The sequence below is a fragment of the Ochlerotatus camptorhynchus genome, unplaced genomic scaffold (assembly GCF_037179485.1).
Source record: "Ochlerotatus camptorhynchus isolate MF236.1 unplaced genomic scaffold, CSIRO-AGI_Acam_v1.1 ptg000021l, whole genome shotgun sequence".
NCBI classification, from domain to species: Eukaryota; Metazoa; Arthropoda; class Insecta; order Diptera; family Culicidae; genus Ochlerotatus; species Ochlerotatus camptorhynchus.
This window is the reverse complement of record NW_027040513.1, coordinates 1,388,962-1,413,148: the sequence shown is the minus strand read 5'-3', so window position 1 is coordinate 1,413,148 and position 24,187 is coordinate 1,388,962. Positions and strand designations below refer to the sequence as shown.

Below are 24,187 nucleotides of genomic sequence, written 5' to 3'. Positions count from 1 at the left end.
GACGTCGGCGCTAGAAGTCCAATCGCACGCCGGAATGGCGGATAACTTTCTGGACAATTCAGGCGGTTAATAATGGGCCCTGATTCCTATTTAACATCCAAATCAAATTTGGTAACGGTGATTTCAAATAAACTTCTTTATCTTTAACTTTATCTCTGATTTGTTTTTTATGGAGGATAGCAAACTTAACGCTTCGAAGCTCTCGATAAGAAAGACGCTTATCAAGTTATTACCCGGTAGCTTGACCCTCCTTTTGCCATACCCTTTGTTCATGTTCCCTTTTTGACGTGTCCAGTCCCGGTATCTGTGGCAACTCTTGTTTTCCCTTTTTGGCTCACTTCATGCTGTTGTGTAGTGTGTGTTGTGGTGTGAAGTGTGTTAACAAATTATGTCCTTATTATTAGCTACTCCGGAGTATTTATCAATTTTTAGCATTAACATTTACTAACATTTATAATTATTTACTTTACTAACCTACTAACAAACAAACATTTAATTAATATGTTACAAAATCTACGTTAAATAATCTCAACAGTAACAAGCATTATCAAAGTAACCCCAAATCAAAATACTGATGTTCAGTCACAAAACTAAAAAAATAGTGCAAATGCAATAAGTTTCGTTAAATATATTACTAACGAATTGACTCTAGGATCGTCAGTACTTATTTAAAAAAAAATAAAATTTGAGAAACATTAATTGATGTAAAAAATATTTAGAATAAACTTCAAAAAACTATCAATGTTGCCCCGTTTTACGGTACTCAACATTTTTATTTCATTAAGATGGTTCCGAAATACATCCGTTTTTTGGTGCGTCTAGATATTAAATGACTTTATTGGAAATTTGCACAAATCCGGGATCGATTTTCTCAAGTCATACAACTCAAATTTTGGTTTGAGTTTTTTAAGCTGATCTCAATTTATTATATTTAAAGTAATTTTTCAAACCCTAGGACTTCAAAAGAAACATTATAAATGCCTTAATTTAGAATCTTGAAAATAATTCTTAGTTTAGAACCTCTGAGATTATTATATTTTTTTCAAAGTTCAGGATCATAAAAAAAGGAAAATTGAGGAGATTGAACATTCTTCTTAATTTGAGATATTGAATTTGTTTACATGTTCGAAAATCTTTGAAATTGCTCCCAGTTCGAGATGTTGCTATGTCTGGAATCTTCTTAATATTTTTTCAAAGTCCGTGATTTTGTTTTTAAATCCGGGATCTTGAGTTAAAAGTTTGTTTTGCTCTGAGCCTTTAATTTTTTTTTCCATATTCCAAGATCTTAATTAATTTGTTTCCAAGTCCAAAGTTCGATAAATCTCAAATGACCCGCAAACTTGGTTTTTGTTTTAAGACTGGGGGCTTAAACAAAACAAAATTCAAAATCATAAAAAATTTCATGAGCGCGAAACCTTGATAATCTATCAGGATTAGAATATTAAAAATACTAATAAATCCGGAATTCGTCAAAACTCAATTGATTCAAAATCAATTTTTAAACCTTGAATTTGAATATAATGCTAAGCCCGCAAACTTCAATAACTTCCTACGTACAAAACCTGGTGAGATGGACCAAACTGGACTTAGCCGTCTGTTTCGCTTTCCTACATGATTGGTGATATCAATATAGTTTGTAATGCAGTTATGAATAAGGATTGAGAAATATTTCCCTGAATTTAATGAAAATGCTCTGAGTTTCCAGGCCAAACATTGAATTCCCTGATTTTCGTAGCAAGAGAACTATTAACAACTACTTAATAAAATACTGAAGAATTTCTTATGAGCAAATAAGTTTGCTGAGAAAGGAAAATTGAACGGTTTTGTGATTAACTTCTCCTCGTTCTACAGTATCAGATTGCATCTTCTATCTTACATGAGCAAGTTTTTCTAGTCATACGTAGCAGTAATTTCTAGCATCGTAGATTAACCCCTAAGCACTATGGAAGTACTCGCATTATGTTGAGAGCAGGCGCTTGAGACGTACCTCTTAATATTTTTCAAACCATTATTATTTAGCCGGCGGCGGTGGTGTAGTGGTAAGCGTGACTGTTTTCTCACCCCAATGAGTCTGGGCCCTTATTACCGATGTCACTACACGGTGATAAGGAAGTGATACTCATAATAAGAGCCGTGATTGCCGTACAAATCAAATGGGAATCACTTCACCGTGATGACAAGTGACAAGTTTTCACCGTGAAGTGACATCCATAATAAGCCCCTGGGTTCAATCCCAGCCAAGGTCGGTGGGATTTTTCTGAGGCATAAATATCTCTGGTCTCGTCTTCCTTCGGAAGGGAAGTAAAGCCGTTGGTCCTGGCCCATGTGTGTTTGAATGGGTGCGATATCCTACGCAGGTGCGGAAGCTGCCATCCTGCACATTCGATTGCCGTGAATGTCCGTCGGTGATTGGTAGTAGATTGCGGAACAGAGACCGACGTTAAATAAAAGGAAAAAAGAATACAAACAATTATTCGAAGTATTCGCATTGATATCGCATTTAGCAAATTTGGTTATTCATATAAAGACACTGTACCAATCAGATTAATACAACGACACACACTGGTGAAGACGCGGACTTATTTCGCATGATATTGACAGTTTCGAAATACCTCAGCACACCATTCTGCACTACAGTTTTGTGGGCATTAATTCTTCGTTCAAGTTACTTATTAAACTTCGATAAAGCGATACACATAATGCTGACAGACCTATCATCACACTTCTGCCGATAAATTTTGAAACCCATCGTTTTGTGGGGCTGTGTGATATCTTCGAAAAAGTATTCCCGCAATTTTAATATTTTAGTTTGTTTTATATTTTGTGTTCTATCAATTTCATCTTCATTTTGTTGTGTTCAGTTGTCGTATAAACGATACTGGTGAATACATGTTTGTGTAATTGTGTTGTTTGCGTTAATTACTTTCATCCATTCGGATCAGTTTATTTCTATTTAATTTGCTTCCTATCTCTCATCACTCTCTGCTCTGGACCCCCTTCCCAAGTAACTTTCCCACTGTACAAACATTTTTCAATTTGCTTCAATATCAACCAGACCAAACATATTTCTTTTACTTGTTGCCTATCATCGATTATTATCTTCGATTTCACACACCTCTTACCCTCAGACTATTCAAATTTCCCGTAGTACGCTTTTCCTTTCCCAAAATCTCAAGCTATTTTGTTTTGATTTATTACAAAAAAAAAATATACATCTGCGTCTTTTATTCATCTCAACGAACCGAAAAATTTAACACTTTTGACATAAAAAAAATAACGAAAAAACAAATCCCGCAAATTTACTATTATAGGAACCAGTCGAGGGAACGAACCAATTATTTAACGAAGACGAAATAAGAGTTACGACAAAATAACTGCTGTGAAATAGCTCCTTAATCCCTACACATTCTTCACATATAGTGTTAATCGATTATTATCCTATCAGCTATTAATTAAACGCAGAGTTTAAAACAAGGACGAAGTGGTAATTTGAGGATTGTAATTGATCTCCTGTTCCAACTCGAATTTTTCAACAAATCTTCATTGATCCAATTTTTTTAGGAAATTTTAAATTCTTCCCCGATTAACTCGAAAGGCAGGTTCAGTCGTTTGATTTTTTTTTCCGTTTAATTACTTTTTTTTTAAATAGTTTTTCCTTATCAGAGTGAGTGAGGCAGCAGGAAACAGTGGATGTTTGGAGAACTAAAAACCGAACTTATTAACGAGATTAGGAAAATCAAAACACCAGTTTAAAAGGCCAATTCTTCGAGAACTGATCACATTTTCCATTTTGTAATTATTTTCCTTTGAATATCACTAAACCTTTAATGCTTTCTTCGTCTCCCTAGCTCTGTTTCATATGTTCCTATTATATGTATTTCGTTCCCTTTCATCTCTTCTACTTGTGTTGTGTAATGATTAAATCACTATCTTTCAGTACAACTTTTCCAAGAATGTTTTGTTTAATCGCCCACTTGCTTTTTCCACTGTTTAACAGAATAGTTTTCGCTGAATACCTGGAAAAAATATAAATCTAACTCTGGGTTTTACTCGCATTCTGCGCTTTCTCCAGCATTGGAATCATAATGACACATAATGCGGAACGAATCTCCCCAAGGAGGACCGTTGTTGCTGCATTTTGGTTGCTATTTGTGATGGCGCCGCTTCGACGAACCGTAGAGAAATAGATGGACATTGTTGTGGTGGTAATGATTGGACGACGACGACGACGACAACGGTTGATGATGGTTGTGGTGTTGGTGGTTGTGGTGTGCCGGTGATGAAGAAGCCGACGACCCGGACGATGCCGGCGACGGACAGGACGACGAGTAGTAGTGCTACCTGTGAGAACGGCGCTGTCGTTCCTGCCAGGTGCCAAACTTCCGGTTCGCCGAGTGCAGGAGCTGATTTAAATGCTGCGTCAGTGACGCGCCCAATGGCAACAGTTCTCTCATGGCACGGTCCTGGGAGGGAGGGGAGAGAAAATGGAAATCGGGTTACAACACGCTGCTAATAGTGGGTGTGCATGAATACATTAATTTATGACTCAATTCTAATGCAGTTTTCAAAAAAAAAGATGAAACCATTGCTCAACAAGCTCAGTCTAATTTCTAAAATGAAAAGTAGACTAAATAGACTAAATTCTATGCAAAATCCCAGTTTGCAATCTTCACTCATTCTAATGCAGAATGTAGAAATGCAGGTATGCGTCGAATGCATACCTACCTTTTTTATTATGCATCACACTTACGTGTCTCTGCTCACGGTTCAACCCTCCGTTTTTGACCCTTCATACAATGGTAAATTGAATACAACCAGGTATCTACCTGATCAAGTCATACGAGGTGGACAGTCCACTGTCTAAAGGCTGTGCCGAGGAGGAAGACAGTGAGAAACTCGGAGCAATCCAGAGTAACTCTGAGGAACTCTCTTGCTCTCTGATGAACGGTTGTATTATCTCGATTGTTTTGACAGCGCAGCCCAAGCAATTACATTTATCGGAGTTTGAAACTCGCAGGACTTATCCTCAAGTATATGTCTTCACCGGAGCTGATTGCTCGAAGGGTTTATCGATCTATTCGCTTATTCTAAGCATCTGGATGCTCAGTAGTATTACGGTGGCAAGATCCTGGACAATTTCATTACCATTGTAAAACGAAAAGTGTCCTGCAGAAAGTCATCGCCACAGTGATTTAAGAAAATAGCCAAAACCTCTATGAACTGGTAGAAAACGAGGACAGTATTAACGGAATCAATTTTCCACACAATTTGGTTTAACCACTTCGTAATTTCACGGACACACATCTGGCGATCTACTTAATGGACAAAGTTCAAAATTAAGCTACATGTCTGCTGCAAAGAAACAAGCATCTCATTAAATTTGCCCACCTGTATGACTTCTGGATGGAAAGTGCCAGTGAAAACGCGAAGTAGAGGGATTCCATGAACCTCAAATATTGCATCCGAACTAACATTTGCATGTTCAGATTTCAAAGTCTATATGCCATACTAATTCTGTTTTCGTCGCAAATAAGATCAGATCCCAGAGCAAACCGAAGTAGCTCTGAGCGACTCTGAGTAAAAGAGAATTTGAGAGCTACTCAAATAAAAGCCGTCTTCCCCCTCGGGCTGTGCCTTGCAACAGCGAGTGGTATCCTTTACATACATGCATACATACATACATACTAAATTTCGTTTAATTTCGATAGGTAGTTCGGACTTTAGTTTTCTTCATAAATATGCATCTAAACATATTTAAATTCCGATACCATCGTAACTTTCTACTCCGACAAAGAACAACAAAGATTAACCGCAGGGCGCAGGATAAAGAGAGTTCGATATAGGGGAAAGTCGGCAGTTTGGTCACCTTAAGCAAATCAGCACTAAAGCACTAATGATACCAAATTCAGTGGAAAATTCGAATGATTTTTTAACCAAATGGATAGGTTCACGCCCTATTTACATCATGAATACATATTGAACATTGAAATCAAACTTTTGAATCTTATGAAAGAAGATTTAAGAAATGATCGTTTTGAAACAGAAATAAAATCGTTGGGATAAAATGGGCACCCTATCGGTGTGGTATGAACGCGCTTGTAAACATCCGGTAAGAATATTCTGTTCTATTGAGGCTTTATGAAGTGTCAACAATGAACAGTTTTAGCATAAAAAGATTTAAAAGAAATGTCAAGGGCAGTGTTCCATTTGGTGAATTTTCACTTAAATTTGACGGATGAAAATTTTTCAAATAAACTTGCTATTGTACCAGACTTATTTCTAACAGAACAGGAATCAATTTTGACAAACACCTTCTCGAAAATGAGAAGATCAACAATAGCGGGATTTTCGAACATTATAATTTATTTTCAAAGTGTCAAATTTTAGAGAAAATTCCGAAATTACAACACACAGCCTAAGGCTGTATTCCATTTGGAAAAAAAAAATCACTTAGATTTGACACTTTGAAAATAAATTAAGATGTTCGAGAAAGTATCTGTCAAAATTGATTCCTTGTCTTTCAGAAAAAAGTCTGCTGGAATAGCAGGTTTATTTGAAAATTTTCCATCTGTCAAATTTAAGTAAAAATTCACCAAAAGGAACACAGCCAGATTTCTGTAAAAAAAAAATTAAGTGTGTAGGCTATTAATGAAATAAAATAAATTAATGGTTGGCCGTTTCATCGTGAATATAATGAATCGAAAAATTTCGTTGATCGACCGTTTTGAAAATCGAGTTATGATTTAATGATTTTTCTCGATTACGCTGAACTTTCCTACACGATTAGTAGCTATCAAGCGGTGCTTAAGAATGGTATCAAAATCCGATTTGTTTACGTTTTGGACATAGGCCCATTTCAAATGTTACTCGAAATTTGGTGAATTTTCTCATAAATTTGACACTTCGAAAATAAATTATAATGTTCGAAAATCCCTCTGTTGTTGCTCTTCCGAGTTTCTAGAAGGTGTTTGTCCTGATCAGAAATAAGTCTGGTACAATTGGCGAATCCAATTGAAACTAAGCGATTGTATCAGCCTCTGTCGGTGAATATGGGAACCCTCAAAAGAGTGATGAGGGTGAAAATTGTCACCGTGAGGCATAGGAAGAGGAAAATATTTTCACCTTTCCTGATTAATTTATCCACCGCAGGAGAATGAAATCATCATCATCAGTGAGATCGAACGAAGACTCCGGCAGCAGCACACCCCAACAGTCCACGATCGAATCCCAAGTCGAACCCCAAAGATAAGTGAAAGCTCTGGACTCTGGCAGTTTTGTTTTGTCAATTCATTTTTAGAGCTTGAGCTTGAGCTTGATTGACCGCCCACGGTTGCTACTCTGTTACTGCCAGATCAGCTGTAATTACACAGAGAACCAATAGACGATGCTTGGAACTAGCAATCATCCTCAATGTGTAAAAACTGGTGATCTTAAATTAGGCAATACCAGCGCCGGCCGCGCCCGAACACAGGTCAAGAAAGGAATGGGAAGGATTGTGTTGACATGACACTCGCTTTGATGGAAGCCGAGAACACCTCTGCACTTCCACGAGGAATCACTGGGATGTTGGATAAGAGGGTTGGGTTTGCAGCAGGGTTCGTTTTGGTAAACGATAAGCTGAATTGATGTCCTAACGATCATATAACGCGAAGGAGCTTGGGATTAAACCCACGGTCTTCTGCTCAGTAAGAAAAAACGTTTGCCACTAGGCAGACGAGCACCTTTTTAATCACCGAGTTGCTGTTATTACCATGTAGTCATATTAACAAATAAAACGATTGACGAATCTTGAATGTAGATGGGCCTGAGATTAGACTCATGATGTTCTGCTCAGTAAGCAAAAACGGTTGCTCTAAGGCCACCGAGCCCCTCATATCACATAATACCGTTGCTAAAATTTGTGTATCCATTCAAACCCGGAACCAACGGCAACAACGAGTTTCGCAAAATACACGATACACAAGCGATTTTACCATAAATCTCTTTGATATGTAAGGACCTGGGACCGCGTTTTTCTGCTCAGTAAGCAGGCCACTGGAACCGACGATCTTTCAAATCCGAAAACTAAAAACTACGAAAAAGTACTTAGGCCTTCATTAAGTTCCACTTTCACGCGACGTTCAATGACAGGGTCCTATCCAGGATTATATCTGAAAAATCCAAATCTGGCCAACGCCCACCCTAAACCTAAACCTGTTATAATCCACCTGAAATGACTAACGAATGGAAGACTTTGACTACCCAGCCATGCAATAGTCTCATTTCGTGCCTTATGGCAACTTGATGATTCTATTGCGCTCATCTTTTGGCACCACCTAGGGGAGACTTGGTCCTGTACCCAATGCTTAACTTATCTCCATTCCACTCAGCTACTCGCAATTTCTTGTGATATAGTGGGTGGAATATTATTATATGAGACAATTCAATGCAGACGTCTTTCCAAATTTGGCAGATCGACAGGTAATCGGTGAGTTACCACGATAGTTGCTATTCAACAACTCGACAACGTCCCATCGTCAACGCCTGCTATGAGAATTTCCCATTGCATACGTCAACGAAATGACGTCATCGAGCTATCGATCAACTATCCTGGTTATCGCCTGGTACCTTATAGCACGATGCTAGGAGGCGAACCGGAAGAATCGATGAGCTACCTCTCCCCCTATATTTGTCGATTCATTTTTAGAGTCGGTAAAGTAGAAGTCGATAAAGTAGACAGCTGGAAGACACTTTCAAAGGCAGTTGGAAGACACTTCCAAAGGTAGTAGGAAGACATTTTCAAAGGCAGCTGGTAGACACTTCCAAATGCATTTTGAAGACACTTCTAAAGGCAGTTGGAGGACACTTTCAAAGGCAGTTGGAAGACACTTCCACTGGCGCCTGGAAGACACATCAAAGGCAGCTGGTAGACACTTCAAAATGCAGTTGGAAAATACTTCCAAAGGCAGTTGGAATACACATCCAAAGGCAGTTGGAAGACACTTTCACAGGCAGTTGGAAGACACTTCAAAATGCAGTTGGAACATACTTCTAAAGACAGTTGGAGTACACATCCAAAGGCAGCTGGAAGACACTTCCAAAGGCAGTTGGAAGACACTTCCAAAGGCAGTTGGAAGACACTTCAAAATGCAGTTGGAAGACACTTCTAAAGACAGTTGGAGTACACATCCAAAGGCAGCTGGAAGACACTTTCAAAGGCAGTTGGAAGACACTTCCAAAGGTAGTTGGAAGATATTTTCAAAGGCAGCTGGTAGACACTTCCAAATGCAGTTGGAAGACACTTCTAAAGGCAGTTGGAGGACACTTTCAAAGGCAGTTGGAAGACACTTCCACTGGCGCCTGGAAGACACATCAAAGGCAGCTGGTAGACACTTCCAAAGACAGTTGGAAGACACTTTCAAAGGCAGTTGGGAGACCCTTCCAAAGGCAGTTGGAAGACACTTCAAAATGCAGTTGGAAGACACTTCCAAAGGCAGTTGGAATACAGATCCAAAGGCAGCTGAAAGACACTTCCAAAGGAAGTTGGAAGACACTTTCAAAGACAGATGGAAGACACTTTCAAAAACAGTTTGAAGACACTTCCACAGGTAGCTGTAAGACACTTCCAAAGGCAGTTGGAACCATAAATTGACCTTACCTAAAATGGTTAAAAATTGTTTATAATCCCTGCTAAACTTTAACTGAAATGGTTATAGAACTTTACATGAACGTTTAATGATAAAGTTTCAACCTTATGTATTATGGTTTTTTGGAACTGGACCTTACAAATAATGGGTTGTTAAGAACCATTACCGTTCAAAATTCTTGTTTTCTCCATACATTTTCAGAAAGAGAACTATATAAGAACGTTTTTACTTATGATTTGAGAACATTAATGGTAATGGTTATGGTAGTCAGTAAGGTCCATTAATGGTTTTGAATTATCGCTCAACTTTACGTGGAATATATCGTGAATTAGTAATCAGTAAATTACAGGCAACCAATTCGCGATATATTCCACATAAAGTTGATCGATGTTACAAAACCATTCGTGGACCTTACTGACTACCATAACCATTGCCATTAAAGTTCTCAAACCATAAGTTAAAAGGTTCTAATATAGTTCTCTTTCCGAAAATGTATGGAGAAAACAAGAATTTTGAACGGTAATGGTTCTTAACAACCCATTATTTGTAAGGTCCAGTTCCAAAAAACCATAATACATAAGGTTGAAACTTTATCATTAAACGTTCATGTAAAGTTCCATAACCATTTCCGTTAAAGTTTAGCAGGGATTATAAACAATTTTTAAACATTTTAGGTAAGGTCAATTTATGGTTCGCGTTTATGCGGGAATACATGTAAACCACACAAATTCAAGAAATAAAGTCAAAAGTTCCAATCGAACCGTCAAACGCGGTTCATAGCCTGAATCACGGTGAACTGTACACGCAAGCAAAAGAACGTAAGAATTCAATAAGAAATACCCATATGAATTTTAGCCATAAGAAATGAGTGTGAACTTCATTTATTTGCCTTATAAAAAATAATATTGACAAAAAATAATAAACCGGCGTAGACTGGAACCGGAAAATGGACGTTGAGGTTAGGGGACCCGTGTGTTGATCACTCGTCTTTCAACGCTTGGGAAAATGAAATGGTTAAAGGCGTATAAGAGCTACCTCATGTTGCCCGAAAATCATTCATAAGTCAAGCTTATGGAATTCATATATGTTGTTGACAAGTCGAGCCTTATGAACTTCTTAGGTCTATTTGCCTCAGTGTACAGTAAACTTTTAAGGGATGGAGGATGCATGACCGGTTCTACGGTTAAAATGCTTAAAAAAACAATTCAAAAAACGAGATCATCCCTACCCTCAGCGGCGCCGGTAGTGTAGTGGTAAGCGTGATTATCTCTCACCCCAGCAGGCCTGGCTTCAATCCCAGCCGGCGCCGCCGGGATATTCTGAGACATCACATCTCTGATCACGCCTTCCTTCGGAAGGGAAGTAAAAAGCCGTTGGTCCCCTATTCATGAGTTTGATGGGTCGATAGGGTTAGGGTCCAGGTGGTGGGAGTTGGCTCCCTGGCATCGGTAGCATTGGTGCTCAGCACGGAAAACAAATCAAGGGAAAAAAATCCCTACCTTAAACCAAGGGGAAGGAAAAAAACTCACCTCAAACGGCTTCAGTTTCGCCATCGAAAATCGCTGCAACGTTTCGTGCATCCGCACGGCTTGCGCCTCGAGCTGCGGCGTCGTCGGCGGGAAGCACTTCCAAAAGTGCTTCAACAGTTCCAGCAGCGATAGGTAGAGATTACGGATTTCCTTCTCGATATCGGGAGGCACAAGTTCTGCGGGGAGGCGGCGAGAAATAATAGCTATTAATTTTCTGAATCCGTTTTGTCACAGTGAATGGTTTAATAATAAAAGGAATGGGAGATAATGTCTTCATAGTGATTTGTCTTTTTTTTTTGAGTACGGATCCTGGCAACATGTGAAAGCACAGTCCGCGTGGAAGCTGAAGTTTGCTGTGCCTTGCCTTTGACCAACCGTGATCTGGGGTAGCTTATAATCACGATTGAACACTTAATAGCAAGGGTTATCTTTAAAACCGAACAAAGAGGATACTTACGAGCTAAGCTCTGCTCCTGGAAGCCCCTCATCAGTGCCCCACCGGGGCTGAGTTCTCCGAGGGCATTCACAGCCGATTTGGCGCTGACCAACACCTTGTGCGGCGTCCGATTGTTCCACGATTCGGTAGCTTGCATAATGTACGCATTGACCGATTCCATATCGTGCAGACCGTAGTCCGATTGAGTATCGTGAAAACTACCACTGCTGGCCGCCCCGGACGACGGGACCGGGCCATGCAGGTAGCGTTCGATTTTTGTAAGGTTCAGCTGCTTGGGTTGGTTGCTCGCTTCATCATCGTCTTCCAGATCGTCGTAGTGGATCTTTTCCAGAATACGGGCACGTTTCATCGTTGGTTCTATGAAGGGTTCCTCCGGGCCATGGTAAATAGTCCCATTGGTGTCCCCATTGGCAATGTGATTTTTTTCGTGAGCTCGTTTCTCCTTCTTGCTAAATCCATTGATAAGATTGTTGTTGTTGTTCAAGACTCCTTTGGATTTATCCTTCATGCCATTGATTTCTCCATTGACCATTGGATTTACCCCGGGAGTGGCATTCAGAATCGATCCAATCCCCCGGTTGAGCGTCTTCACATCTGTGCACGTTTTCAGCACCATGAACGAGTGCTGATTGAACCGTTTGATCATGCTCTGGTGGACAATGTTGCCACTATTCACAGTTTGCTTACTACTGGAGGCGGCACTGCTGCAGAAACCCTCCTCCAGGGTGTTGTCCTCGAAGGACCGAATATCCAACAGTGGATCGCCGAGATTCTCCTGCACCGACTGCTTCAACTGCTGATCGTCAATCTTGCTGCACTCGGTGAAGATATCTTTGGTACCGGCGGCGATTCGATCCCGATGGAAGTAGTGCGATTGAAAAAATTTGGTCCAAAATTCCGACTCGGTCAGCTTGGCCGGAACGTTCTCTGCGTGTTTCCGCTTGACGGCCGGATACGTCTTGAAGATGCACTCGATGATGTCCGATGTGAGATTGTACCTCAGCCCATTGCAGCCATCCGTCTGGGGCTTGATGTCTGCCAGGAATGCTCCGGACACTCCGATATCCTGCTTGCTGCTCTGATCCTTGGCCGTGTATTGCTTCGCGTAGGATGCCCAGAACTCATCGCTAGGCAGCACTTGTGTGATGACGAGATCCTTGTACAGCTGTAGCAGCTGCGGATTCTCCGTCAGAACCCGGTTCTTCTCCTCCAGCTCCTTGTCGACCTTACGCTTGAAATTCGGCAGCAACTGCTGCAGCAATTCCTTCACTTTGTCGCGATCGGCCATCTGTGCAGCGGGGCCGTTCCGGTTGACGAAGTGGAACGTCGAGCTGTTGCCATCGTGCAGAACCACCTGCAGCTGAATTTTGGGCTTGCCCTCCGGGGAGATTTTTTGCACTGCAATCAAAGTGTCCGAAATAATCAGAACCATCCAAAAACAATCGGACAACAAGCAAAACTTACTTTTAATATCCTGAAACCGGTGGGACACTGCGACCGTATCCCGGTGCTCCGCTATCCAGGCGATACGCTCGTTCATCACGTAGAGCGTTCCGTCGCCCTTCTTGAAGCGTACCTCGCCCATCTGCAAAAGGACGTCCTCCCGGGTTGTGGTCATTGTGCTGGCTGCTTGCAACTTACGCAGTCTATTCACCGTCGGATGATCTGGCTACTGGGGCTGGAACGGCCGCCGGAGAAAACGAACACGGCGTTCCGAGGTAGCTCCCGGTAGAAGCCCCCAAAATCAGGTGCGTTCTGGTGTTTCCTTCTTCTGCTTTTGCGATGCTCTGATGGCGGGATATCTGCGGAAGGAAGTGGGATGAGTTTTTTGTTTTTCGATTGGAAAATATAGGGGGAAAAAATCCGGAAAATAGCAAGGATCGAACGCACTTTTATGAACACGCTGCGGAGCGGAGGAATTCGGTCCGAAGGAAACAGAAGAAACGCGCACACAACAATGAGCTGTCAACTGACGTCATGCCGCGGCTTTAACTAAACGACCGAACACACCCACACACATGCAAAATGAGGCACACTGCGAATATCAAATAAAAATACTGCCCAAAATTGAACGCAAGTCAGTCCAGAACTCCAGAACAGTACCATCTGCATTTTTATCAATTTTGAATTAGTATTATTATACAATACAGTAATTATAAACGTAACATAGTTTGCTCTATTCACAAAAATAAGCTAGATTTATTCAAACGTATTTTAAGTTAAAAGTCATGTGACACCTGTGACACTAATCCTTAAAAACAGTGTTCACTCGGCTGTCGACAGAAGCAGGCCACTCTCAATGTGTGTCACGCGATCGTCTGTTTACTCGGCAGCAACCATTTATTGTGTGGTTCTCCTCATTTTTCTTCATCAGCAGTTCTTTCGATCGATGCGTCGTCGACTTTGGAAAGCAACCGTTTCGTGATGAATGCAGTGATGCCAACATTCCCGTTTAAACTAGATTCTTCCAGTTGTTTTGGACGCTTCCAATCAAACAGTAAATGTTTGAAATTTTGATTAATTCATCCAGTGTTATCCAGATGATTTTTTTTTATCAATAGCAACATTTTTAAGGTATGATTACCAGTGAGAGAATACGAAATATTCGTAACCGTAACACACTCAAGCTGGGAAGACAGTTGCACACCAACTGCGATTCTTCCACAATTTTCCCAATGCATATAGAGTAATCACTTCCCTCGGAAATAATGCAGCGTTTTCGAGACAGTTCTATCTTTTGTCCACTCAAAGTGTCTCCAGTGTCGCTCCGTCCACCTCTTGATCTCATCGGCCACCGCCAAAAACTTCAGATCCTTCGAAATGCCCTGCGAAATAACGACCGTGTTCTGCGCCTTTATTGTCACCACCAACCGTTCTCGCTTGGCCAGGCCCCACCGGACAATGATTCCATGCTTATTCGTCACGTACAGCAACCGATTATCGACACTTGACAACGGAAAGGAATGGCAAATCAGTCCCATTAGAATAATAATGATGACTTCATTAAATAAACTATAACACAAGGTCACAGCTATATTTTTATGATTGTTTCTAAACAATTTAGAATGTTAGATAACATATCGCATCATGAGATTTGACTCAAGACAGATTCTGTCCACTTTTCCTATGGTACACACCTAAAATAATACCAAACTCGGTTCAATTCAACCGAATTTTTATTTGCTGAACGCTCGCTAGTCTGTTTGGTTCAAGAAGGAACAACCGAGCTTTTGTTAAATTTTCATTTCAAACAATCTGTCAAACTTACCGAAAAAACTCGGTTGACAAAAAATGAATTCAAGCTGGAATAACCGAACATCGGTTTACTCATGTATTACCGTCAAGACGACGTCGTCCGCAAAGTCAAAGGTCTCAACTCCTTTGTGCAACTTCAGCGTTAGTTAGCACGCCGTTGTACATCCCGTTCCAGAGCGTTCTGGAACTCCCGCCGTGATCCTAATCGATCTCTGTTCCATGTCCGTCTCGTAGACCAAAACCCGATTCTGAAAGTAACTCCTCAGGATCCTGGAACAGGTACTCAGGGACCCTTCTTCTATGCAGCGCTTCGGCGATGGCCTCCCAGCTGGCGCTGTTGAACGCATTTTTGACGTCGATTGTTATCACGGCGCAATATCGATCTTCTCTCCGCTTTTGTTTGGATGCCTCCTCGGCTCTCTCGACTGCTGTCCGAATTGCATCCACCGTTGATCTCCCTTTCCGGAATCCGAACTACATCAATCCGTGTTCACTTTCCTTGCATTTCGTCATCCTGTTTAGGATGATCTTCTACAATAGTTTTCCGGGTGTATCCAGCAGGCATATATACCTATACGATGCTGGATTCCCCGGCGGTTTTCCTGGTTTCGGCAGCAACACTGGCCCCCCAGTGCTTCTGTATCTTCCACCTGTCAAGGAAGTGAACCTCGTCCAGGCATTTCAGCAGTACCATCACCGCTTTCAACGCCACGTTGTGGATTCCTTCCAAACCGGGAGCTTTCTTCACCTTCAATCCATTCGCCACTGCTACGAGTTCATCGTTTGTGGTTTCTACGTTATCTCCCTCTCCGTCTGGTCGTTGGGTCGTCCTTCGGGAAAAGTCCTTCCACGATGACTTTTAGCTTCTCTGTGCACATTCAAGCGAGCGTCGTTGGACCTCTGACACGGTATGCGTCGCCCCAGTGGTTGGCATTGGCGTCTCGACACAGCTCGTTAGAACAGTTTGACTTGCTCTGCGTTATCTCTCATTCAAGTACGGCCCTGGCCGCATGGATTACTCCTCTACGTTCCTCTCTATCTGCTTCTGTTCTTGCTCGCAGAACACGTCATCAGATTCTGAGACAACTAGGGAGGGTGCTATGTGCCTCGTTCCACCAGTCTGTTATTTGGCTCCAATTTCGTCGGCATAGTCGTGCAACATGCTCTCCCTAACGTCAGCTCGTCCGCGTTCAGATCCGCGGGGCCCCTATCCACACGGAGATCTTCAATGAAAAGATCCTCGTACAAAGCCTTCGTTTTCCACTTCCGGTCGACCTCTGAACCGAATAGGACGCAACAATCGCCAAGTGAAAAGTATTGTGGTTCAATAGAAGAATATTTTTGTAATCAGTTATCTGATTCCGGAGATATGGCCGGAACATGTTCCGGTGAATATGTGTCGAGAGTCTAGAAACGGCCTGAATCATGTTAAACCCATCATGTGGCATCTAAAATCACATGAGAACTTAAAAAGAAGATCAATGGTTAGCATATTGAGCGTTCAGGAAGAAATTTGACACATACGGATATTTTCCGGGTACCCCAGGGGAAGTGGCCAGTTTTTGGTTTGGACCAAAACCCATCATGCGACACCTCAAATCACATGAGAACTCAACAAGAATTGCAATGATGATTATATCAAGTGCCCAGGACCACCAGTTTCTGACTTGGATCAAAACCCATCATGCGGCACCTAAATTCTTATGAAAATTCAAAAACAAGTGCAATTGTGGTTATATTAAAAGGTCAGGTTCACATTAGACACACCTGGACATGTTCCGGGTGCACCTTGGGAAGTTTTCAGTTCCCTTTCAAGGAACAAAACCCATCATAGAACACATTACATCAATATGGAAGAAAGGTTGATTCATTTCTTTATTATAGAGACTTTCAGCCGTTGGCTGGTTCGTCTCTGAAAAGATAGTGTGGGATCCAGAAGGGACCTCATCTAGTTACAAAGTTTTTTTTTCTCCTTTTTTATCATGTTAGGAGGTCTATAAGAGGCTTCCTCTAGTTTAATGGGCTTCCTCCGCGAGGCCGGCCTCTTCGATCAAATATGAAACCTGCCAAAATCCCGACCACCGCAATACAAATCTAGATAGAGCATGATTTAGGGCGTAACAGCTTTTGTAAATAATGACTTCTATCGATGATTTCTAGGAATTCAAGGCACGTCCACGCAGACCAACCTAACCGTCGGATGGGGGAAGTCTTTCTCTACCCGATGAGGATGTTGGTTTGCGTGGCCCAGCCTTAAATTTCTAGAAATCATCAAGAGAAGCCATTGTTTACAAAAGCTGTTAGGCCCTAAGTCCAGCTCTATCTAGAAATGGACTTTCTCTTATCACCCAACATCGCAAAACAAAGCAAGATCCTCAGCAACTTAGCAATCAAAACTCCGAAGAAAGACAGCACATTGGCAACCTCAGTACTTAATGCTGTGATTCTAGTCGGGTTGTTACTCAGTGCTGCCCGTTATGCCGTACAGCTCTCGTGAGCCTTCGTATTGAGTACAGTGGCAGATTATATGTTCCACCGAACGGTTGGTGCGGCAGAGCTCGCAAAATTTCCGGAACGGGCCGCTCCTTGAAATGATATGCGAGACTCGGGTATGGCCTGTTCTGGACAACCTGAGTTCGGTGGCCAGGGGGGTCTTCCCATCTTCGTGTGTCAGCCTTCACTTTTCTAAGGAAAATGCTTGTTGATTGGGACCATGTATGTGACCATAAGTCCCAGATTTTGTTGGCAACCAATTGGTAAACAGTTCGGCTTGTCTTCCAGAAGCCACTGGATGATCCACCTCCGTATTACCACGAATGCCGCAGTGATCCGGAATCCATACAAATGTAGTGTTTCTGGGGGCATACCGCTGAATGGCTTGGATCCATGAGTGCTTGATAGAGTCTGAGTTGAGGGCTAGAACTACACTTGCGGAGGCCGTAGATACGGCAATAGGCTTGTTTGAGCGAGTGGTAGCAGCAATTAAAGCAGATACTGGTCTGGAAGTCGATGAAGTACGGACATTTGGGGGCCCGTTGTGTCGATGCCAACCCCTTCACGGGAAACCGATCCATCGAAGTAACGGATAGTGTGGTAGCAGTATCTGGTTCTCTGGAGTTCTGCAACGGATCTCACAAGTGCCGTAGAGTTGGATCCTGCCTTGAACTTTTTCTTCATCTCCATGTCGATAATAAGCCAGGGCAGGTTCCAATCTCTGGCTCCACACCAATGTATGCTAGACACCGGGGGGAGCTCCAGATTGGCGATGGCTGAAAGGAGTTGGAGGAAAACTCCTTCATCTGAGCCAGCTGTCTTCTCCTTGAAGTTAATTGATCGGTTGCAGATGGTCTGAGTAACTAGAAGGTTGAATGGTAGTACCAACCGGTGGAAACTAGCGATTTTAAATTGGCTCACTACTTGGCTCACTAATGGGTCCCAAGCAAATCGATTAACGTACCCTATTCTAGTCGAAATTCTAGTACTACACTATGTTTGTTTTGATTCGCTATGAAAGTTTGACAGATAAAATGAGGGGCTCGTGGATTTTCCAATGTTTCGAGGGGTACATCGAATTGCTTGGGACCGAAGAGAGTACTAGAGCTGAGCCAAAAAGTTGAGCACATTTCTTCGGGACCTTCGGTCTTGGAGTTACCTCTATGGTAGTACCAACAATCAATACGAAACTAACGATTTTAAATTGGCTCACTACTTGACTAGCCTATTGGTCCCAAGCAAACGATTAACGTACCCCATTCTAGTCGAAATCTAGTACTACGCAATGTTTGTTTTGATTCGCTATGAAAGTTTGACAGATAAAATGAGGGGTTATTGGTTTTTCCTATGTTTCGAGGGGTGAATCGATTAGCTTGGGACCGAAGAGAGTACCAGAGCTGAGCCAAAAAGTTGAGCACGTTATTTCGGGACCTTCAAGTCTTAGAGTTACCTCTATGGTAGTACCATAGAGGTAACTCTAAGACTAGTAGGTCCCGAAGAAAATCATTATTATTTTTGGCTCACTCAGTACCAGAACAACGGTCCCAAGCAGTCCCAAGCTATTTCGCTCACCCCTGCATGTTCTGCATGAATCCACACACCCCTGATGTTATCTGTCAAACTTTCATAGCGAATCAAAACAAACATAGTGTAGTAATAGAATTTCAACTAGAATAGGGTACGTTAATCGTTTGCTTGGGACCAATAGGCTACTAAAGTGGTGAGCCAATTTAAAATTGTTAGTTTCGTATTGATTGTTGGTAGTACCATGTAGTACCATAGAGGTAACTCTAAGACTAGAAGGTCCCGAAGAAACGTGCTCAACTTTTTGGCTCAGCTCTGGTACTCTCTTCGGTCCCAAGCTTTTCGATGCACCCTTCGAAACATAGGAAAATCCACGAACCCCTCATTTTATCTGTCAAATTTTCATAGCGAATCATAACAAACATAGTGTAGTACTAGAATTTCGAAAAATAGAAAAAGGTCAAATATCGGTCAATTCGAACTCCGAGGATACGGGCTGACCTCCTGATGGGAATAGCTGTACCATTGATATAGACAGGAGTGTTAAGGACGGCAAGATGGTGAGAGCAGAAGTGCACTAGTGTGCATTTTTCGGCTGACAGTTGGAAGCCAGTCAGTGATGTCCACAGGGAGACTGCCCTTGTGGCAGCGCCCATCTTTCTACGTAGTGCCTTTATGGTTTTGTGAGTGATGATGTAAGAAGGGTCAAATCTCACCATAGGTGGATTAATTCAGCTTTTTATACAATGCAGGTTAATCCACTTATATAAGCAAGAACTGTCTTGCCCTTTAAAATACATGGTTCATCCATCGAAAACCGTAAAATAATCAAGTTGGTTTCATAATTCAATGCAAAACTTTTTTTCAAATTGCACACCCAACACTGTCCCGCAGTCACAATTATCTCCTGAAGTAAGCCTACAGAAAACGAAACCAAATTTGGCAAAGCCGATCAGCTGCACCGGTTTTCACCATGCCCTATTTCAATTCGCAATTTAAATCGCCATAGCGGATGCGACCCCATTTGCAGGCACGCTGCTGACGTGATACGCCAAATAGCTTTATCCCATTTCGCTCGTTCTCCACCATACACCGATACCACACCACACAAAAGAACGGGGGTGTCAAATTTCACTGTGTCTCATCGATATCATCACATATTCACTTTCCATTGCGCAGTTATTAGAGTAACGATTAGCGAAGAAAAGGTATTCACCATTTTTTAAACGCATAAAAGTTACCGTTGCTGTAAGCTCCCTTTCTTACATGCCTAGTCATACCGGGCCAACCAGAGTTTATGCCATGGAATCGGTACTGCGGCATTTAACCAGACGGCTGTCTCGGATGGCATAAGAAGCGAGTCGGATATCGTAGTATTAGGGCAATGATTCAACACATGTGCGTCGTAATACCGTTCAGTTGAACATTCATACACTGAGCTGAACGGTTAATATAACTATTTTCAACTTGAGAACTTTTAAATACCTCACTGGAATATTAGTAAAGTGTATTATTTTCAGAGTTACAAATTGTAATATACAAATATTACAAAGGATTAGGAGTATTCAAAACTCAAAATGTGTTAGCTAATTATACTTGAATAATCGTTTGTAACCTTTCATAAACATTTGAAAAAAACCTGTTCTAATTGATAGTTTAAAAATACTACTACTATTTAATTCACTTCTGAAAGTGACACTTTTTACAACCAAGATTTTTAAAAATCAAATAAATTTATAATTGTTCTATACTTTATCCGAAACAGCGTTGATAATCGTCCATATATCCCATATATCCACTCCACTCAACGTAATACTTTGTGTATTCACCCGAATGCTCAAACTCAAAAAAAAATCACACCGAAAAGAGTCATATCAAGAGAAAACGAGAGAACGAACATCAAGCAACCACCGTATTCCGTCGTCATCGGTTTCGGTATTTCGACGTGCCCTCTCTGGCGGCAGTGGCCGGCCAACACGCGTCCCGCAAAGCACACTCGTATGTCCGACGCCGTACCACCATTACAATACACGCACGCGAGACATCGACTCTTGTCTTCCTTCCGTCCGTACACACTCTTCCACTATCCACACTATGCTCTTCGATATCCCGAGAGTTCATGTGTCTGCTGGTTTTCAAAAATCACTCTACAGCACACAGTGCGAGGCGCTCTCTGTTACGATGCCGATTGGTGGCGGAGCATCACTCGATATTACTAGAACATGAGCGATTTTTGCGACCCTTTTCCACCCGTTTCCATGGTATTTCCAATGAATTCCGCCATAATTTCATGCAATTTAGTTTAATGAGTCATTAATTGTCCCTAAATTCATAATATATCCGAAATTAAATCCAATAAACAGATTTAACGAGTTAGTTAAGTTTCGGATCAACAGTTTTCAATTAAAAATACTGACTAAACTATGAATTAAATCTCCATGGAAATCATTGGACCCGGAAGAATCGCTCGGTAGCGCTCCGCACGGCCCCTCATATTAGTAGCGCAACAGCACACAACGAAAAAAAATGGGAACAGGAAAATCATGATTAATTTCGCTTTCCGAAAGTGAAAAATTAATTCGCCACATTTCACCGAAATTCGCCGAAATTTTCACTAAACTTCACATTTCTCCGCTAGCGCGACACTTTAGCGCCAATCCAAGCCCGGAATCAGTCCGGAAACGGCAATATTTTACCTGTTTTTGGTCTATTTTCTACGGAGAGTTTCTTCCATGGTGTTTTATGGCCGCCATGTGCAATTTGATTCAGAGAGAACATTTTTATTTTATTGTTGCAACACATAATCACATCGCACATCGTCGTTACTTGTATTCAAGAAATATTCCAAATGGTAAATTTAGAACTGAAGGATCCCCTCCCTGGTAACTTTCCTGCTGTGCCCTATCGGCAGTTTGGCACCGAACCGGCACGAACGAATTTCCTCAAAAGGGGCGGAGTCTAAAACAGCTGTTTTCAATTAAATCATGCAAAATTTGAACATTTTTGGGCCAAAGTTGATTCCAAACCACGCAAACTTCATTGATTTACTACTTTCCATTCATAAGTCTCGCTAAAGTTTCACATCTTTAGAGGAAACTCGATTATTGCTTCCGCACAAACAATCCTAATTAACTTGATCTGAAGCGCTAAAAGCGTAAGAAAAACAATCAATTGACATAGACTTCAATTTCATCCTCTCACTTAAACATCAAACATCGCCCCAATAGAACCAAAACATCTCTAGACATTAAAATCTAAAATTCCAAGCTAATTTTCCAATATTTCTGTCAACTTCACACCAAATCCCACCTTCCGATAGGGCATATTTTGCCGATCACGACCCGAACGATGCCGATCGGAACCGAACGCATTTCGAGCATGCTCTGTCGTTGTACCTGCTCGAATCGCATTCAGGTGGTACCCGATGGGATCCATTCGAGAACCGGACAATCGGGCTACCATCAATTGAGCCTTAATAGCACCGCACAGCAATCAATTTCCTTTGATTCACATGCATCGAAGCCCGATCGATCGAATTAGGCATGCAAAGCAATCAAAACTGATCGGGAAAGGCCACTTTTGAGTGATTTCATTTCTCGAAAGTGGTTGAAAATTTCGACCGAAATGATCTGATTTTGACAGCCACCGGTGGAGCGCTGCGATCGATTCAAGTCGAAAAGCGAACCCTCTTGATGATTTACGACGGGTGCTACCCAAATTCCAGCAGTGCTTTGAGCTATAGCTGAAAGTGTTGGAATTTGAAATGGAAGTTTGATTGCAGGAGTAAACATGAATGGAAACGTCATAAACGGTCGCATCACTCTTTTGGTAAAACAAAAATAGAAATTTAGCTTTTAAGAAATTCGCTGTAATTAAATTAATTACACCAGACACACTTTAAAGCAGTTCACAGTGAGCCAGAAATGAAATCGTGTTAGAAATAAAATAATAACAACTGTGCTGTCGGCGGAAAAGTTGTAGAACGTCAAATTTTACGTTTGATTAAATTCGTATTCGTATCGTAGCAAAATTTCGTCATGCGTAATATGGTCAAAAGCAGTGGTGCAATTTGCCTGCAAGCTTATCTCCGAAAAATTTCACAGCGATTGAATCGTTAAACACTGAAATATCCAGCCATGGTATGCTCGGACGAAAATTGTATTCCATTGACTTCAAAACCCCAGTGCAAGGGTGGGAAAAATCATTCATTCGCATTAACTTTAATGATTCTCTTTCAAGTATCTTTTTTTTTTTTCCTTTGGTTTGTTTTTTCCGTCGATATTGTTTTCCGTGCTGAGCACCAATGCTACCGACGTGCCAGGAAGGCAGCTCCCACACCTGGACCCTACCTATCGACCCATCAACTCATGAACCGGGGACCAACGGCTTTACTTCCCATCCGAAGGAAGGCGTGATCAGCGATGTTATGCCTCAGAACATCCCGGCGGCGCCGACTGGGATTGAACCCAGGCCTGCTGGGGTGAGAGGTAATCACGCTTACCACTACACCACCGGCGCCGTTGAGCTTTCAAGTATCTGATGTTGATGAAATTAAATGCATTGGGGCTGATTTTCGTTACATTCAGTACTAGCCGGTTTATATTTTTTTAAATAAATTTTAAAAAGCCTTAAACACCCAAACGAAATTTAAAATGTGTGGGATTGATACATGAAATAACATATGTCATTTGAATCTAATTTGCTTCGAAATTAGGAGCTCACGTACTCCGGACCGACCCGAGAACCGAATCCGATACATTCGGTAATGGAGTCGAGAACTTCCAAATCGGAAGCAAACTACATTCAATTGAAATATTATATTTATTTCATATTTTTTTTTAAACACTTTGGATGTTTAAGACTTTTTGAAATTGATTTTAAAACAAAAATACTGCCGAAAATCATCTTTTCTTTGTCCTCTGATGAAATTCGTTGTGATTTAAGAAAATTGAACCTTGGGTCAAGGTAAATATAGGATTTGAACTGCATGGAACAGATCAATTTCTTCGCTCGCATTTTAAAAGCCTCCAGTAAACGTTTTGCAAGCACCTTGGTAGTATGCTTGGAAAGCTGTGCTTGGCATAACAGCCAACATGCATAAAACTCTGACAGAAGAACATGCTCTTTTTGCAGTTTTAAAGTAAGCAAGAATGCGGGTTCAAACGCTTCGCAGAAATTAGCGATGAACTGCCAGCACCGACAAACCGACATGAATGACCATAGCAAAAACAATAAAATTTCTCACCAACGCACACTAATGACATCTGGCTCCGTGTTCGTGGGAAATATTTAGCCAAGCCATG

General features: G+C 41.5%; 1 protein-coding gene across 2 annotated transcripts; it reads right to left on the bottom strand.

Annotated features, from left to right (window-relative positions):
- Window positions 1-2,802: 2,802 nt before the first annotated feature.
- Window positions 2,803-21,718, bottom strand: Tfb1 (transcription factor B1). Of its 2 annotated transcripts, none has more exons than XM_065225279.1 (5): window positions 21,581-21,718; window positions 13,077-13,414; window positions 11,613-13,010; window positions 11,156-11,331; window positions 2,803-4,463 (listed from the first exon to the last, which is right to left on the bottom strand). In XM_065225279.1, the coding sequence occupies exons 2-5, from the start codon at window positions 13,228-13,230 to the stop codon at window positions 4,338-4,340; spliced, it is 1,854 nt and encodes a 617-aa protein (XP_065081351.1). In that variant the 5' UTR covers window positions 13,231-13,414; window positions 21,581-21,718; the 3' UTR covers window positions 2,803-4,337. The 2 variants fall into 2 exon arrangements, with proteins under 2 accessions (XP_065081351.1, XP_065081359.1); XM_065225287.1 differs by lacking the exon at window positions 21,581-21,718 and adding an exon at window positions 13,503-13,562.
- Between the last annotated feature and the right edge of the window lie 2,469 nt (window positions 21,719-24,187).

Bases quoted from the DNA above. Each gene is read 5' to 3' on its own strand.
- Tfb1 (XM_065225279.1), bottom strand. From the start codon at position 13,230: ATGACCACAACCCGGGAGGACGTCCTTTTGCAGATGGGCGAGGTACGC. The intron at 13,011-13,076 runs GTAAGTTTTGCT...CTTTGATTGCAG, and splicing joins CCGGTTTCAGGATATTAAAA to TGCAAAAAATCTCCCCGGAG. The intron at 11,332-11,612 runs GTAAGTATCCTC...GCCTCCCCGCAG, and splicing joins CCAGGAGCAGAGCTTAGCTC to AACTTGTGCCTCCCGATATC.